General features: G+C 49.1%; 2 protein-coding genes across 3 annotated transcripts; one reads left to right on the forward strand and one right to left on the reverse strand.

Annotated features, from left to right (window-relative positions):
- Window positions 1-5,360: 5,360 nt before the first annotated feature.
- Window positions 5,361-11,586, reverse strand: POLR3K (RNA polymerase III subunit K). Of its 2 annotated transcripts, XM_080681108.1 has the most exons (4): window positions 11,333-11,514; window positions 9,558-9,899; window positions 7,319-7,406; window positions 5,361-5,811 (listed from the first exon to the last, which is right to left on the reverse strand). In XM_080681108.1, the coding sequence occupies exons 2-4, from the start codon at window positions 9,672-9,674 to the stop codon at window positions 5,684-5,686; spliced, it is 333 nt and encodes a 110-aa protein (XP_080537234.1). In that variant the 5' UTR covers window positions 9,675-9,899; window positions 11,333-11,514; the 3' UTR covers window positions 5,361-5,683. The 2 variants fall into 2 exon arrangements, with proteins under 2 accessions (XP_080537234.1, XP_080537233.1); XM_080681107.1 differs by lacking the exon at window positions 9,558-9,899 and having other exon boundaries at window positions 11,333-11,586.
- Window positions 11,587-11,637: 51 nt separating this feature from the next.
- On the forward strand, window positions 11,638-14,033 carry SNRNP25 (small nuclear ribonucleoprotein U11/U12 subunit 25). The gene is made up of 5 exons (XM_080679111.1): window positions 11,638-11,881; window positions 12,670-12,760; window positions 12,969-13,074; window positions 13,354-13,428; window positions 13,694-14,033. The coding sequence occupies exons 1-5, from the start codon at window positions 11,840-11,842 to the stop codon at window positions 13,749-13,751; spliced, it is 372 nt and encodes a 123-aa protein (XP_080535237.1). The 5' UTR covers window positions 11,638-11,839; the 3' UTR covers window positions 13,752-14,033.
- Window positions 14,034-14,400: the final 367 nt, after the last annotated feature.

Below are 14,400 nucleotides of genomic sequence, written 5' to 3' on the forward strand. Positions count from 1 at the left end.
ACAGCGATCGTCTGCAGGTCTGCCCCCTCCTGCTCAGTTACAGGTGGAGGTGGGGAGCCGCCTGACCACAACGCACTCTCGGGGCGTGTGAAGACGGGATCAGAGTGAGCACCAGGACCTGGGGGAGCTCAGGCCCAGTAGGCCCCAGGCCCCAGGGTGGAGGGACACGTGCATCTGTGAAGACCAGGCCAGCTTGGCTCAGGCTAACCCAGGAGCCAGTGGCTCAAGAGCATGAAGTACGGTGGCTCCAAGCTCAGCAGGCCTGGGGGCCAGGACCCACCCTGGGGGAGCAATCCTTACTTTTCCTTGGCAGAGAACACCTCTGTCTATACCTAGAGAGCTGGGTAGAGCACAGTCACCACCCTCCCACAGATGAGGAAACTGAGGCCCAGAGAAACCAGGCACCTGCCCAATACTTGGCACCTAGCACCTCCATTCTTGGCTCCCATACAAGCCTGTGAGCTCACAGAGTACCACTGATCTCTCTCTTCAGGGCTCCTCAAGCGAGAGGCGGGACATTATTGAGGCAGGGCCACCCCCACCCTTGACAACAGACATGGGGCCAGGTGGTGCAAAAACCCCGCCTGCTTACTGCCTGGTCCAGCAGGAGGCATTGGGATGACACCGCAAGGCCCAATCACATCTCAGGGATGGTTGTAGAGCAGCAGAAGTTCCCTTGGACAGAGATGCTCCCTAAGACCTCTAGTCATGGGGAAGCCCCTCCCCATAGATCCCCATCTCCTCCATGGCCTCAGGGTCAAGGTCAGCTTGCCTGCCATGGTTTCCTGGTCCATCCCAAAGTCGTGGGCTGGCTTGCAGCTGGATCCCTGCCTCAGGACCCACAGACACCACAGGACCAGGGTCAGGTCTCCAGACTACTCAGTCCCTCACTTCCCTGGCCCAGCCAAAGCAGGCAGGCTGGGGGCTGGCGGGAACCCTGGGATCCTTGGTGGCTCACCAAACCCCCTGAGTCGGCTTCACACCAGTCACTGCGCCCACGTACTGCCCCTTTAACACAGAATATGTTTTATAGTTTTCATGGGGAGGGAGTTATATCCCTGTTATTCTCTCTGGCCGACAGAGGGGGTGAGGTGGAAGCTGCTAATTAAATGGGCACTTGTCCTCTGTCTTCTCTCTGCCCTTCCTGCTTGGGAGGAGGAATAAATTCAGGCCCCAGCCCCCCGTCACCCACAGAAATTGCTGGAGCCTGGGGGACGTGGGGACTGTGCTAGGAAATGGGGCCAGAAATGGGAGTAGACCCTAACTCCCCCTTTGGATCACACAAGCACATGTGGGCCCCCCCTCCCAGCCCCAACTGGACCAATGGCCCCGATGGCACTGATGGGACCCCGGATGCTGCTGGGCAGAAGCTGCCCAGGACGCTGTGCTTCCTGTGGGTGCTCAGTGGGTGGGAAGGGCAGGGCACAGGAGAGGTCAAGGCAGCTGGGTGAGTCCAGAGTGCGCACAAAGACTGGAGGAAAGGGAGGGTGGCCCCCAGGACTACCGACCACATCCTTCCTGAGAATGGTGAGTGGGAGGGGCACTCCATCAGGGGCGCATGTCTGGGAAACATGGACACACCGGGCAGAAGCTATGGAAGAGGTAAGGGCTGGACCCACCGGGCCTCAGGTGGATAAGGGTGCACACAGAGGGCGGGACTCAGGGCAGCTGGGGGAAGGAGGAGGCTGAGGATGGAGTCAGAGGGGCAGAGGGGAGCCTCGGGAGCTCACATGGTCCCTGCTGGTCTGCTCTCCAACCCTGGCTCCCTGCGGGCCTTCTCACACAGATCCCCTGCCTGGCCTCCTTCCCCATCACAGGCCTCTTCCTTCAGGAAGCCCTCCCTGAGCACCCCAGTCTGTCTCCCCAGCAGACAATAGGAGCAGAAAGCAGGTGGTAGCCATGGGTCAGGGCTAGAATAAGGCTGTTGACACAGTTCTCTTTGGGGGGCTTGGAGGTTAAACGGGGAGACATAACACTCCTCCCCTGCCGGCACCTTCCCCAGTGGCCCTCGCTGCCCCTTTGCAGCACCCCCACATCAGGTGAGAACCTGTCTGATTTATGTTGTGCCCCCTGCACTCATCCTAAATGATCAAGAAACGCACCCCGAAACCCCCTGCAGAAGCTGCCCTGCTTCTAGTTAGTGTGAATGCTGTGGGCTCCTGGGAAGGGTGCTCGGGACATTATAGATCAAGAACCTTGCTCCCTTCCTCTGCTTGGCTGAACAAACCCTCCGGAACCCCACCTCCACCACGGCCCCTCCCTTAGCTCTAAGGGGGGCTATCCCCAGACTTCCCTCTCCTCTTCGCCCTAAAGCCCCCAAAGGCATGAGGATTTGGACACCGCTGGGACCATCCCCTGGAATGCCCATTCACACCCACTCGTGCCCCCAAAGGTCGGCTCAGCCACCGAGGGAGCAGAGACTTTTCCACAGAGAAACTGCCTGACAAACACAGTGCCCTTCTCTCTGCCCAGCGGCACCCACAACCCACAGGCCTGGGTGTAACAGGCTGCCAGCTGTGGTCAGCAGTGCCACTCTGCTGTCCCTGGAGGTGCCCGAGCCAAGGACACCAGAGGAGGTAGAGCTAGGGTGGTGTTCCCTGGCACCCCACTTCCAGGTTCCTGCCCAGGGAAGGCAGCTGCCGGCCCTCCCTGTGTCTGAGGTTTAGGCTGACATGAGTGGGTGGGAAGTTCCCGTTACACACTCACCTTCCCAGACGCATCTGCTGGGTCCCATGGCCAGGACAGTCCCTGTGCTGGCGGCAAAGCCCCTCAGCCTGATCCAGGAGATAAGAGCACGGTGACGTAGCCGCGCGGCAGGCTGACACAGGCCGCCCACACCTAAACCACGAGCGCAGTGAAGCAGCTGCCCTGGGGGGGCGGGCGGTGGGTGACTGTCACCACTAGTCACAGCCCAGGAATTATGAGGTGGGACCACTTTGATTCCCTGTGGTCCTGAAGGTTGCTCCAGGGACTTTGGCTCCTGGTCCATTGAATGGTGGATGAGCATCTGTTGTATCGTCCCAAGGGACACCACTGGGTGCATTACATCGGTCCCAGGAGGCGAGGACCGTGGTCAGGCACAGGGCAGCGGCTGGTCCCCTTCCAGGCTTTTCTGGAACCAGAGGTACAGACTGCTCTCCAGCAAGGCAATCTGGGAGCCATGGGGATGGAGAAGGCAGGAAAATAAAGGCAGTGTCCGTTAAAGGAAACAACACAGAAGGAAATAACAAAGGCCTTTTATCTCACCCCAGAGGTAGCCCTTGTGAGAAGGCAGGCACAGTCCCGCCAGACATTGCTAAGCTCAGATGCACATTTTTTTTTAAATATATTTTATTGATTTTTTACAGAGAGGAAGGAAGAGTGATAGTCAGAAACATCGATGAGAGAGAAACATCGACCAGCTGCCTCCTGCACACCTCCCACTGGGGATGTGCCCGCAACCAAGTTACATGCCCTTGACCGGAATCGAACCTGGGACCTTTCAGTCCGCAGGCTGACGCTCTATCCACTGAGCCAAACCGGTTTTGGCAGATGCACATTTTTTTTAAATATTTTTTTATTCATTTCAGAGAGGAAGAGAAACATCAATGATGAGACTCACTGATCAGCTGCCTCCTGCACACCCACTACTGGGGATTGAGCCCACAACCTAGGCATGTGCCTTTAACCAGAATCAAACCTGGGACCCTTCAGTCCACAGGCTGATGCTCTATCCACTGAGCCAAACCAGCTGGGGCTCAGGTGCACATTCTTAATGGACTCATACTGTGCTCTGAGCCTCGCAGCCTCCTTGTTCCTCTGGCTATTTTCAACACTTTCCAGGTCAGCACAAAAACATACCTTGTGCCTTTAATGGTAATACATGCTATGGTTTCATAATCCCGACAATGGCTGTTTGTTGCCTATATATGCTATTTGAATTCTCATTGAGATATAATTTACATAAAACATTCTGTTAGTTTCAAGTGCATAGATGCTATTTTAAATGAAGGTAGTGAACAATTCTGGGCATGGATCTTTAATCACCACAATGAGTACTTTTGTACAAAAAATGGCTATGGTGGAATTGTGGGTCTAAGGTTCAGCATTTTAAAAAATCTACAGCTACCGCTCTGGCCGGTATGACTCGGTTGGACCATCATCCCATACACCAGGAGGTTGTGGGTTCGATTCCCAATCAGGGCACATATCCAGGATGTGGGTTCAATCCCCCAGTCAGGATGCATACAGGAGGCAACCCATTGATGTATCTCTCTCACATCAGTGTTTTTCTCTATCTCTCTCATCTCCCTTCATCCCCCTCTAAAATCAATTTTAAAAAATAAAAAATAAACACCATCAAAAGAAAAAATCCATAGATATTGCCAAGTGGCCCTCCAAAAATGTACCAACTTCTACTCCCACCAGAAGTGTGAGAATGCCTGTGACCCTCACCAACAGCATATACATTATCAGTGTTTTTTATCTTTGACAATCTGATAGGCAACGATATTTAATGTTGTTTTTCTGCACTTGGTTGTTAGTGAAGATAAGCATCTTTTCACATACTTACTAGCTGTGTGTTCCTTTCCGTACCAAGTAAGTCACATTTCAGTGTGTGTACATGCCTACGTTTATCTGTGAGAGTGCCTGTGTGCGCACATGTGTATGCATGTGTGTGCTGTGTTCTGTGCATCAAAACTTCTTGGGCAAGGCCTGAGTACCTCAGAGTTGTAGCTCTCTGGAGTCTGAAATACCAGGACCCACGGAGAGATGGAATCACAGGCTCAAGGCCAGGAAATACATTATGCGTGTTCTGGGACATAATAACATTTCTTTCTAATATTTACATTTCTTATTTGTATTTATTTTTAGAGAGACATCAATTTGTTGTTCCACTTATGCATTCACTGATTGATTTTATGTGCCCTGACTAGGGATCGAACCTGCAACCTTGGCATATCAGGGCAATGCTCTAACCAACTGAGCTACCTGGCCAGGGCACTAATATTTAAATTTCAATCAGCTTGGTCCCAGTTTTACCTATTACAAGGACATACTTTTATACTCACTGGAGCCATCCCTGTGCTAGTATCTTTATCAAGAGAGCTTCCTTTTGACTATCAGGGTCTCCCTCCACCTTGCTGAAGCTAGAATTTACTGCCTTAAAACCAACAGACCACACCGCCTATAACCGGTTTAGTCCTAAGTATAGTAGTTAATTTTGGAATCATGATTTGTGGTTTGACATCTACTTCTTAAGTCATTTAAAACACTGAGAAGGCAATATTAAACTTTTCATTTTAATTAAATATTCAGAATAAATTTTGATTAGATAAGCTTGCACTTAACAGTTAAATATTTAGGAACAACTAATGTACTAAATTAGTAAGTTTTACTTTATTTGTTATGCAAACAATATAAATATTTAAGAGTGTTGGTTAATGGTAAAAGAATGTCAATTGTCCAATAAATGTGAAAGATGAATGAACAGGACCTTAAACAGAGTATAATTAGTTGTGGATAATCTTCCCCACACACAAAATCTCCCTGGACATTAATGAGTTCATCCACTGACTGGCAGGTGGGCTATCCATTTCTGCCACACCAGCAAAGGCCCTCAGGACACAAGTGCTCGCTCCCAGCTGGGAATCCACTCTGAGGAATAAGGTAAACAGACACCATGCAGCTGGGCCAGCCTGGCCTAGTCCCTCCAGCGGTGTCCACACTGCGCATTGCAGCACTTGTAGAAGGTGGTCATTGGCTCATCGGCAGAGCGGGTCTGAAGCTGCATGAAATAGGCACGAGGATGCTCACATTTGGGACATGGCTCTAGAAACAGGAAAAATAAACAAGCGACCCGCATTAAAAAAATGTTTGTGACCAACATACCTGCTAGAAGTAGGTGTGAGGCGAAAGGCAGCAAAGACCTTCCACGCTTATCTGGTGTCCCTTGTGCCTTGATATAAGGTACAAACAGTGGTCTCGTCTCGTTCCCAATATGCTCTCACACTGAGGGAATCCAAGAGTTTGAAAACACTCCTCCTCCCCTCCCTGGGTCCCACTTTTCCTCTCAAATCTGGTTGAAGTCTGGTTGGAAACAACACAAAAGGTGACTATGGCTGTTGCGTGAATGACAGGGTGCACGCCTACAGATTCCTCCTCCTAAGTGCATCTCCATCACCTGGGCAACAGACAAGCCCTCTCAGCCTCCCAGAGGAGACCCCATGGATGACAATCCACTTCCTCTTTATTTAGAGATCCATCTTGGCAGTTAGTATCTCAGCGGTTCTTACTGAGATCTCACCGCGCAGTCCACACCTTTTCAGAGTGCGCCAAGGCACATCTTTACCTTCAGAGTGATCTCACTTTGAGAAACCAACCCCACTCTTGATGAAAATACCTCCAAACACTCTCAAACCACCATTTTGAACATTTGATACATAACTCATTCTTTTTATATATATATATTTTTATTGATTTCAGAGAGGAAGGGAGAGGGAGAGATAAAAACATCATCAATGATGAGAGAGAATCATGGATTGGCTGACTCCTGCACACCCCCTACTGGGGATCGAGCCCACAACCTGGGCATGAGCCCTTGACCGAAATCGAACCCAGGACCCTTCAGTCCACAGGCCAACGCTCTATCCACTGAGCCAAACCAGCTAGGGCTATAATCCATTCTTTAATGACAAATTCTACCATTGCTAAATTTTATCATAGCAGATTTGGATGATCGTCTGTCTATAGGGGAAAGAGAGAGTACTAATCATGACTTAGCTCTTCCTCCTATCAATACTGGCTGTGTCTAAGGCTCTCTGTCCTTCTTTGGTCACATCCACCTCTATCAGAAATAAACCAATACTTGGAATAAACATTTATTTTGCTGAGACTATAGTTTAATGCTCTCTGGTATTAACTTTTAAAACTCTGCATTAGAACAAAAAGTGGATTTTTTTCCCCTTAGACTGATTTTTATTACTTCTGTCATTGTTGCTATCAAAGCTACCACATGTTCAGTGTCCGTTATGTGCCGAACACTGCATAATTCACTTTGTGCTCTTACAATTTATAAGTATAAATTAGCCCCAGAGAGGTCAAGGGACCCAAGGCCGTAAAACAGTAAGAAGTCACCCTGAGTCTCTAACTCAGGTCTGTGTCACTCCAAGGCTTGTGCCAATATTATCTGTGCAAAAGGTAAGTTATTAAAAAACAAATGCACTTTCTCTTTTTAGAAGCCCACCTCATATAAGTAGGCACAGGTTCTGACATGGAGCAGCAGTCAGCAGCCTCAGACTTATCCACAGCTCAGTAACGCACAAGGTCTCCCTCTCACCTGCAGTGGAGTCCACGTTCTCCCAGGCGGCTGCTCCACCAAGCACGTCATCCACTTCTTTCAGCTTTGGATACTTCCGATTTGTTACCTACAAACACAAGCAAGTCTTCAACTCTCAAGTGAGTGAACAGTACAGATCTGGGACATCAAAACAAACCTCCACACCTGCCACAGTGTCTCTCTCCCCAGACGTCCCTCCTTCAACAGACTGGAGAGATACTAAATGAAAACAATGTTCCCCCTGTCACGGAGCAGGGCATTGCATTGGAATGTGAAGACCTATTGGAATTGAGGCCCTGGCAATAGTGCCACGTGACGGGAGATCCACCAAGAGGCTGGTGTTGCTGGGGCCAAGCAGCACCTCAGTGCATGAAATCAGAGAAGCGAGGCTCGAGAGAGTTCGATGTCAGCTTTCACTCTTGCGCTGGGGACTGATTGCCGAGGGTTCTTAACACAGGGTGGACTCCTCTGACTTGTGACCACAGCAAGGGGGGCACCTGTGTGAGCATGGAGCCCGAGGGGAGGTAACGGCGATAACCTAGGGCAGTGGTCAGCAAACGGCGGCTCGAGAGCCACATGCGGCTCTTTGGCCCCTTGAGTGTGGCTCTTACACAAAATACCACGTGCGGGCGCACACGTACAGTGCGATTGAAACTTCGTGGCCCATGCGCAGAAGTCGGTTTCTGGCCTGGGCGAGTCTATTTTGAAGAAGTGGAGTTAGAAGAAGCGGGGGTGTCTGTCGGTCGGTCGGTCGGGCGACAGGAGACGCGGCGCAGGCGGGCCGCGGGGCAGCACGGGGGAGGCGCGTGCAATTCATGCACAAGTTGAGTGAGCCAGTCAGTCAGCAGTCTCATTGTGCAGTGGTTAGTGCTAGTCGCGTCTGCAAATCGCGCGCAGGTGACAAAAGTACCTACTCGAAGCATAAAGTTACCTGTATTTTTCCAACCAGCTGCAAATCCTACAGGTATTTTTGTCATCAATTTAAGAATTGTAATTATTTTGTGTTGGTGGCTTTATTATTATAAAATGAAACTTTTTGGGGGGTGCCCTGTTTGACATGGCTACAAAGAAGAAGCAAAGAAAAACGGAAGACGAAAACCGTGAATTTAAAGTTGAGTGGACTGAGACTTTCGGGTTTATTCAAAACTTAAATGGCCTTCCAACCTGTCTTATTTGTCAGGAAAATTTGGCGCATAACAAGAAATCAAATTTGGAGAGACACTTTACAACTAAACACGCGTCATTTAGAACTAAATATCCTTTCGATGCCCTGACCAGTTTGGCTCAGTGGATAGAGCGTTGGACTGTGGACTGAAAGGTCGCAGGTTCGATTCCGGTCAAGGGCATGTACCTTGGTTGCGGGCACATTCCCAGTGGGAGGTGTGCAGGAGGCAGCTGATCGATGTTTCTCTCTCATCGATGTTTCTAACTCTCTGTCCCTCTCCCTTCCTCTCTGTAAAAAATCAATAAAATATGCCCTGACCGGTTTGGCTCAGTGGATAGAGCATCGGCCTGCGGACTGAAGGGTCCCAGGTTGGATTCCGGTCAAGGGCGTGTACCTTGGTTGCAGGCACATCCCCAGTAGGGGGTGTTCAGGAGGCAGCTGATCGATGTCTCTCTCTCATCGATGTTTCTAACTCTCTATCCCTCTCCCTTCCTCTCTGTAAAAAATCAATAAAATATATTTTTTAAAAAAATCAATAAAATATATTATATATATATATATATATATATATATATATATATATATATATATATATATATATATATATAAAATCTCCTGTCGGTGATGCAAGGAAGAAAGCAGTTGAGGAATTTCAGAAGAGTCAAGAAAAATCAAGTTCTGTATTTAATTACTGGATGCAATCTTCCAACAATGTTAATATTGCAAGTTTTGTGGTTAGTCAAGAGATTGCTAAGAGAGGAAAACCATATACAGACGTGAATACATAAAAAAGTTGTTTTATAAATGCATCCAAAGAGCTATTTCGGGATTTTAAGAATAAAGCAGATATTCTAAAAAAATTTAAAGAGTTATCATTGTCTGCTAAAACAGTGAAAGATAGAACAGTCAAAATGTCTTCAAATATAACCGACCAGCAAGTCGAAGATCTTAAATTGGTTTCCACTCGATAAAATTGTCTCAATTTCAACAGATGGGTCGAAAAGTATGACGGGCTTAAGAAACGGGTTTGTTGCTATTTTGAAAGAAAAAATTAATCAAGAGATACTTACTTACCATTGCATCATTCATCAAGAAGTGCTTTGTGCGCAGACATTTCCAGAAGAAATTTGCGAAGTTATGGAATTGGTGATTAACATTATCAACTCCATTATAGCTAAAGCTCTTAATCATCGCCAATTTAAAGAATTTTTAGTTGAAATGGAGTGTGAGTACAGCAAGGTACGTTGGTTATCAAGAGGAAACGTTTTGAAACGTTTCGCTTTCTTATTAACAGAAATTAAAGCATTTCTCCTTGAGAAGGGTGTTCACTATCCAGAACTAACGAACGATCAGTGGATCCAAAAATTTTATTTCATGGTAGACGTTACATCTCATCTAAATCAGCTTAATCGTAAACTACAGGGGAAAGGAAACACAATTTTTTCAATGTTAGAAGTTATTTCATTCGAAAATAAATTATCTCTTTTTGCTCAAGATTTTGAAAGAGAAACTTTGATTCACTTTCCAAGCCTGTTGAAACATCGCCAAGAAAATAATTCTGATATTGACATTTGCTATTTCAAAACAACACTTTTAAATATGAGGGAAGCTTTTCTCAACAGGTTTCAGGAATTCAGAAACAGCAAAGCGACGTTAGCCTTTATTAAAAAACCTCTCAATGCTACTGTAACAGAATTAAATTTTTCTCCCTTTAATATTGACATTGGCAACTTTGAAATGCAATTGCTGGATTTAAAAAACAAAGAATTGTGGAGCTCAAAATTTGAACGTCTTTGTGCCGAGATAGAAATATTGGAGAAAAACAAATGTGAACTTAGTTCACAGCACAAGTGGTCTGCTTTGAAAGACCTGGAGAAGGAAGATATAGTGATTTTTAGCACCTGGAATAGTATTCCTGACTCATGTAATCAACTGAAAAAACTAGCATTTGCTGTACTTTCCTTATTTGGGTCTACATATTTATGCGAACAATCATTTTCAAGCATGAACCTTATCAAGAGTAAATTGAGAAGTCGTCTTATTGATGAGAACCTGGAATCGTGCCTAAAATTAAAAACAACAACATACAAACCTGACTTACCCAGACTTTCCAAGGAGATGCAAGGCCATTGTTCACATTAGTGTTTGTCAGTCATTGTCATGATTTAATTTTATGGATATTGTAAGGTAAATTGTAAGGAATTTAATTTTATCAATAAATAATATCGTTATTAAGTATGATATCAAGTGTCATTCAATGTACCTATAGTTTGACTAAAGTTTGACTAAGACTTAAAACTTTAAGTAAAGCTTATTAAGTTAATTTTAGGGAACGCTGTGGAGTGAAAGAAGATGTAGTGTCGAGGACTGAGAAAGGTATGTTGAGATGGTTTGGACATATAGAGAGGACCAACAAAAGGAGATAGACAGAACAAGTATACAAGACGAGTGTGGATGGGAGAGTTGGAAAGGGTCGACCTCAGCGAACGTACCTCAATCAGATTGAGAACGTTTTTTAGCAAAGGCCAGCTTAGGAGTACCCTAATTAAGTTAATAACAATGTACCTACCTATATAGTTTAAGTTTAAAAAATTTGGCTCTCAAAAGAAATTTCAATCGTTGTACTCTTGCTATTTGGCTCTGTTGACTAATGAGTTTGCCGACCACTGACCTAGGGTAACGGCACAGGGGAGGGACCAACGGCCGGATTCTAGGGGGACTCCAAGGTAGAGACGACGGGAAGCGGCTGACAGAACGGGCGGGTGCAGGCGGACTCGGGACGGTGGGCGTAGAGCGCCACGGGAGGCCTGCAGGAGACGCGCGGGCCCCAGCCGAGCTCCGGGACCCACCTTGCGGGTGATGTTGTGCACGTAGGGGCAGGTGTTGCAGGCGAAACGGTGGCAGCGCTGTCCCTCCTCCACGATGAGCCCATTCCCGCAGCCCGGGCAGAAGAGCAGCATGACTGCCGCCCCGCAGGCTCCCGCAGCCTTTGCGGTGGCTCAGGCGCCGACAGTAGGCCCGCCTCCAGCTCACATTGGCTCGGGCCCGCCGCCCTGCCCTCAGCCCACCAATAGGCACGCCGCTTCGCGCTCCCAGCGAGCTCTGCGGCAGGTCGCCTAGCACTTATTGGTTCTCGCGGAAGCCCCGCCCCCACACGCCCACTGGCGGAAGTGCGTGCTGCGCTCCGGGTTGTGCGCGCCTAGCCTCGCTCCTGCGGACCGGGGCGCGTGGAGCAGCGAGGCGCTCTGGAGGAGGCGGAGGCGGCGGCACGGCCCGAGGCGCGTGAGGACGATGAGGACGAAGAGGAGGCGCTGCCGCACTCCGAGGCGGTGGACGTGTTCCAGGAGGGTCTCGCCATGGTGGTGCAGGACCCACTGCTCTGCGACCTACCGATCCAGGTGCGCGCGTTCCCTACGGGGCTGTACGCAGGGGCGTGGACAGGTCCCGGTGCTGATGGGGCTGCGACCCAGAGGCCTCGTAAGGCACCTCTGGGTGTAAACGGGGATCTTAACCTGGGCCGGGCCTAGGGTGGGGAGAGCTAGGCTTTCGCCTTGGGTGCGGAATTAAAAGGCTCCAAAACACCTCCAGCAGCCAGAATACATGACATTTTTTTTTTTCTTTCGGGAATACGTGACATTTTAATACAGTATGTTTATAGCTCAGGTTGGTGTAAAAAAACCTATGGCAAACAAAATAATAAAGACTATGTCAGTATTACTGGTTTTTCCTATCTCAAACTTCAATGTTATTTTGTCCATCATGGAGTTTAACTTCTATTTTCTTAAAAATTGTATTACAACGTTTGGTATTGCCCTCCTGCCAAAACCTTGTTCCGAAGCCCTAGTTTGGGTCCTGATTGGTGATCGGGGCTCAGAATGAACTGATAAGCACAGTGTTCCTCCTACCCAGCCCCTGGGTGAGAGGATCCAGGGCTGTTGGTTCTTGCCTGTTTCTATGTTCCTTTCTTCCAAGCTTCTGTCCACTTTGGACTTTAAATAGAAAATGTGAATGAAACATGAGATCAAGTTGCTAAAAACCTGGGAAGCCCTAATGTATAAGCAAGAATCCCTTCCCGTTCTTGTCCTTCCTAAAATATGGCACCACTTTTTGGACACTTGCAGCTTATTCCTTGTTGTTTGGGGTGTTAAAGAGCCAGGCACTCACCTCCACCCTTGGTCTTTTCTAGGTTACTTTGGAAGAGGTCAATTCCCAAATAGCCCTGGAATATGGCCAAGCAATGACAGTCCGAGTGTGCAAGATGGATGGAGAAGTCATGCGTAAGTGCTGCCCTCCTCCCTTCAGGCCAGGCGGGCTAAGCTTCCACAGGGGCTGGTCAGTGGGATACCGAGCAGCCATCCACAAGCCCATCTGCCTGGACTTGAGCCTCAGTCGGCTTAAACAAGGCTCGACAGGGCTTCTGGGTTCCTCTCCCACCACCTGAGGCTGTGGCTGTGGGATCTTCTCTCACGGTGCCCCTTGTTGCAGCTGTGGTTGTGGTACAGAACGCCACAGTCCTGGACCTGAAGAAGGCCATCCAGAGATACGTGCAGCTCAAGCAGGAGCGTGAAGGGGGCATCCAGCACATCAGCTGGTAGGTGAAGCCGCGCTCCTTGCAGCCCTCCATGAGGGTGGTGTGGGATTCCACAGGAGCGTCGCTGGACTTGTGCTTCTTAATCACCTGGTCTCTGCTACAAAGTACTGACTGGAGTGAAGAGCTAGCTCCCTGTCACAAGCCTTCAGACAGGGCTGGCGCTCTCTGCCGAGGGGCTAGGAGCTACACACCAAGAGCCCTTCTCACACAGCTTCTACTAGTACATCCCAGCCACGCAGCTCCCCCTGCTCACGGCTTACCTGAATCCCTCTCGTGCAGGTCCTATGTGTGGAGGACGTACCATCTAATCTCTGCGGGAGAGAAGCTCACAGAGGACAGGAAAAAGCTCCGAGAGTAAGTTCAGGCCACATCCTTGAGCTGCAGAGCGTGGCAGTTCAGGGCTACACAGAGCCAGGAAGAGGGAAGAAAGGTGTGCGTGGAGGTGAAAGGGCTGCCTGCTGGCCCGGTGTGGGTCTGTGGGAGGATGGTACTGCCCCGCCTTGCCTTCCTGGACACGACACTCGTCCCACCTGTTCTTTCTTGTTTTCTCAAGCCTCAGGTAAGGAGTCGCAGACAGCCTTCTGTAGTTAGATACTTGACACTTTTCCTTCTCTTTCAGTTATGGTATCCGGAATCGGGATGAGGTGTCCTTCATCAAAAAACTGAGGCAAAAGTGACCCTCCAAACAAAGACACTGCCTGTGGCCAAGCTCCTCCCCAGCAGGAGGAAGCCTCAGGCACTGTCCCCTCTTCACAGAAGAGTGTTGAGATGGACTCGCCCAGCTGTGCACAGCTGGAACTGCCGGTGTGAACCCTGGGCCTCGGGAGTGGGACTGGGTGAGCCAGTGCTCAAAACTCAAGTTTGACCCCTTCTGGGCCCAAACACCCTAATTTCATGGCAGATCCCACAGGCTGTGGGCCTGGCCCCCTCTGTACAGAATAAATCTCTTTTGCTTTCTAGTTTGAAAAGTCAAAAAGCCACAGTACCGGGACATGAGGGCCTGGCGCAGCCCCAACATGGGGGAGGCAAGGGGCAGAGAATGGCCTAAGTCTAAGATGCCACACAGCCCTGTTCCTAAGACTCTATAGCAAGAAAACAGCGGAGCAGCTGGCTTCTGCTCCTGCTTGTGGAGAAACGAGCCTGGGTGCGAAAACACAGCCATGAACAGGTTTCCGGCCTCAACCCACGGGTTCATCTTCCTCAGGGGCAGGGAAAAATCCAGCTCCCAAATTTGACAGCCCTCCCCTGGCTCCTCCTCTTCCTCCTCCTCCTCCTCCGATCCCGACACTAGTGAGGGGCCCTTGGCAGAGCCTGCCTGCCTTCGCA

Source organism: Plecotus auritus (genome assembly GCF_963455305.1).
Source record: "Plecotus auritus genome assembly, chromosome: 7".
NCBI classification, from domain to species: Eukaryota; Metazoa; Chordata; class Mammalia; order Chiroptera; family Vespertilionidae; genus Plecotus; species Plecotus auritus.

What these genes read in the sequence shown, in the direction of transcription:
- POLR3K (XM_080681108.1), bottom strand. Translation starts at nt 9,674, where the DNA reads ATGATTAAGAGCTTTAGCTATAATGGAGTTGATAATGTTAATCACCAA. An exon ending in TCTTGATGAATGATGCAATG is followed by an intron (nt 7,407 to 9,557) that starts GTAAGTAAGTAT and finishes TTGTGTTTGTAG; the next exon opens with GTAACAAATCGGAAGTATCC. An exon ending in GAACGTGGACTCCACTGCAG is followed by an intron (nt 5,812 to 7,318) that starts GTGAGAGGGAGA and finishes TCCTGTTTCTAG; the next exon opens with AGCCATGTCCCAAATGTGAG.
- SNRNP25 (XM_080679111.1), top strand. Translation starts at nt 11,840, where the DNA reads ATGGTGGTGCAGGACCCACTGCTCTGCGACCTACCGATCCAG. An exon ending in TCTGCGACCTACCGATCCAG is followed by an intron (nt 11,882 to 12,669) that starts GTGCGCGCGTTC and finishes GGTCTTTTCTAG; the next exon opens with GTTACTTTGGAAGAGGTCAA. An exon ending in GGCATCCAGCACATCAGCTG is followed by an intron (nt 13,075 to 13,353) that starts GTAGGTGAAGCC and finishes CCTCTCGTGCAG; the next exon opens with GTCCTATGTGTGGAGGACGT.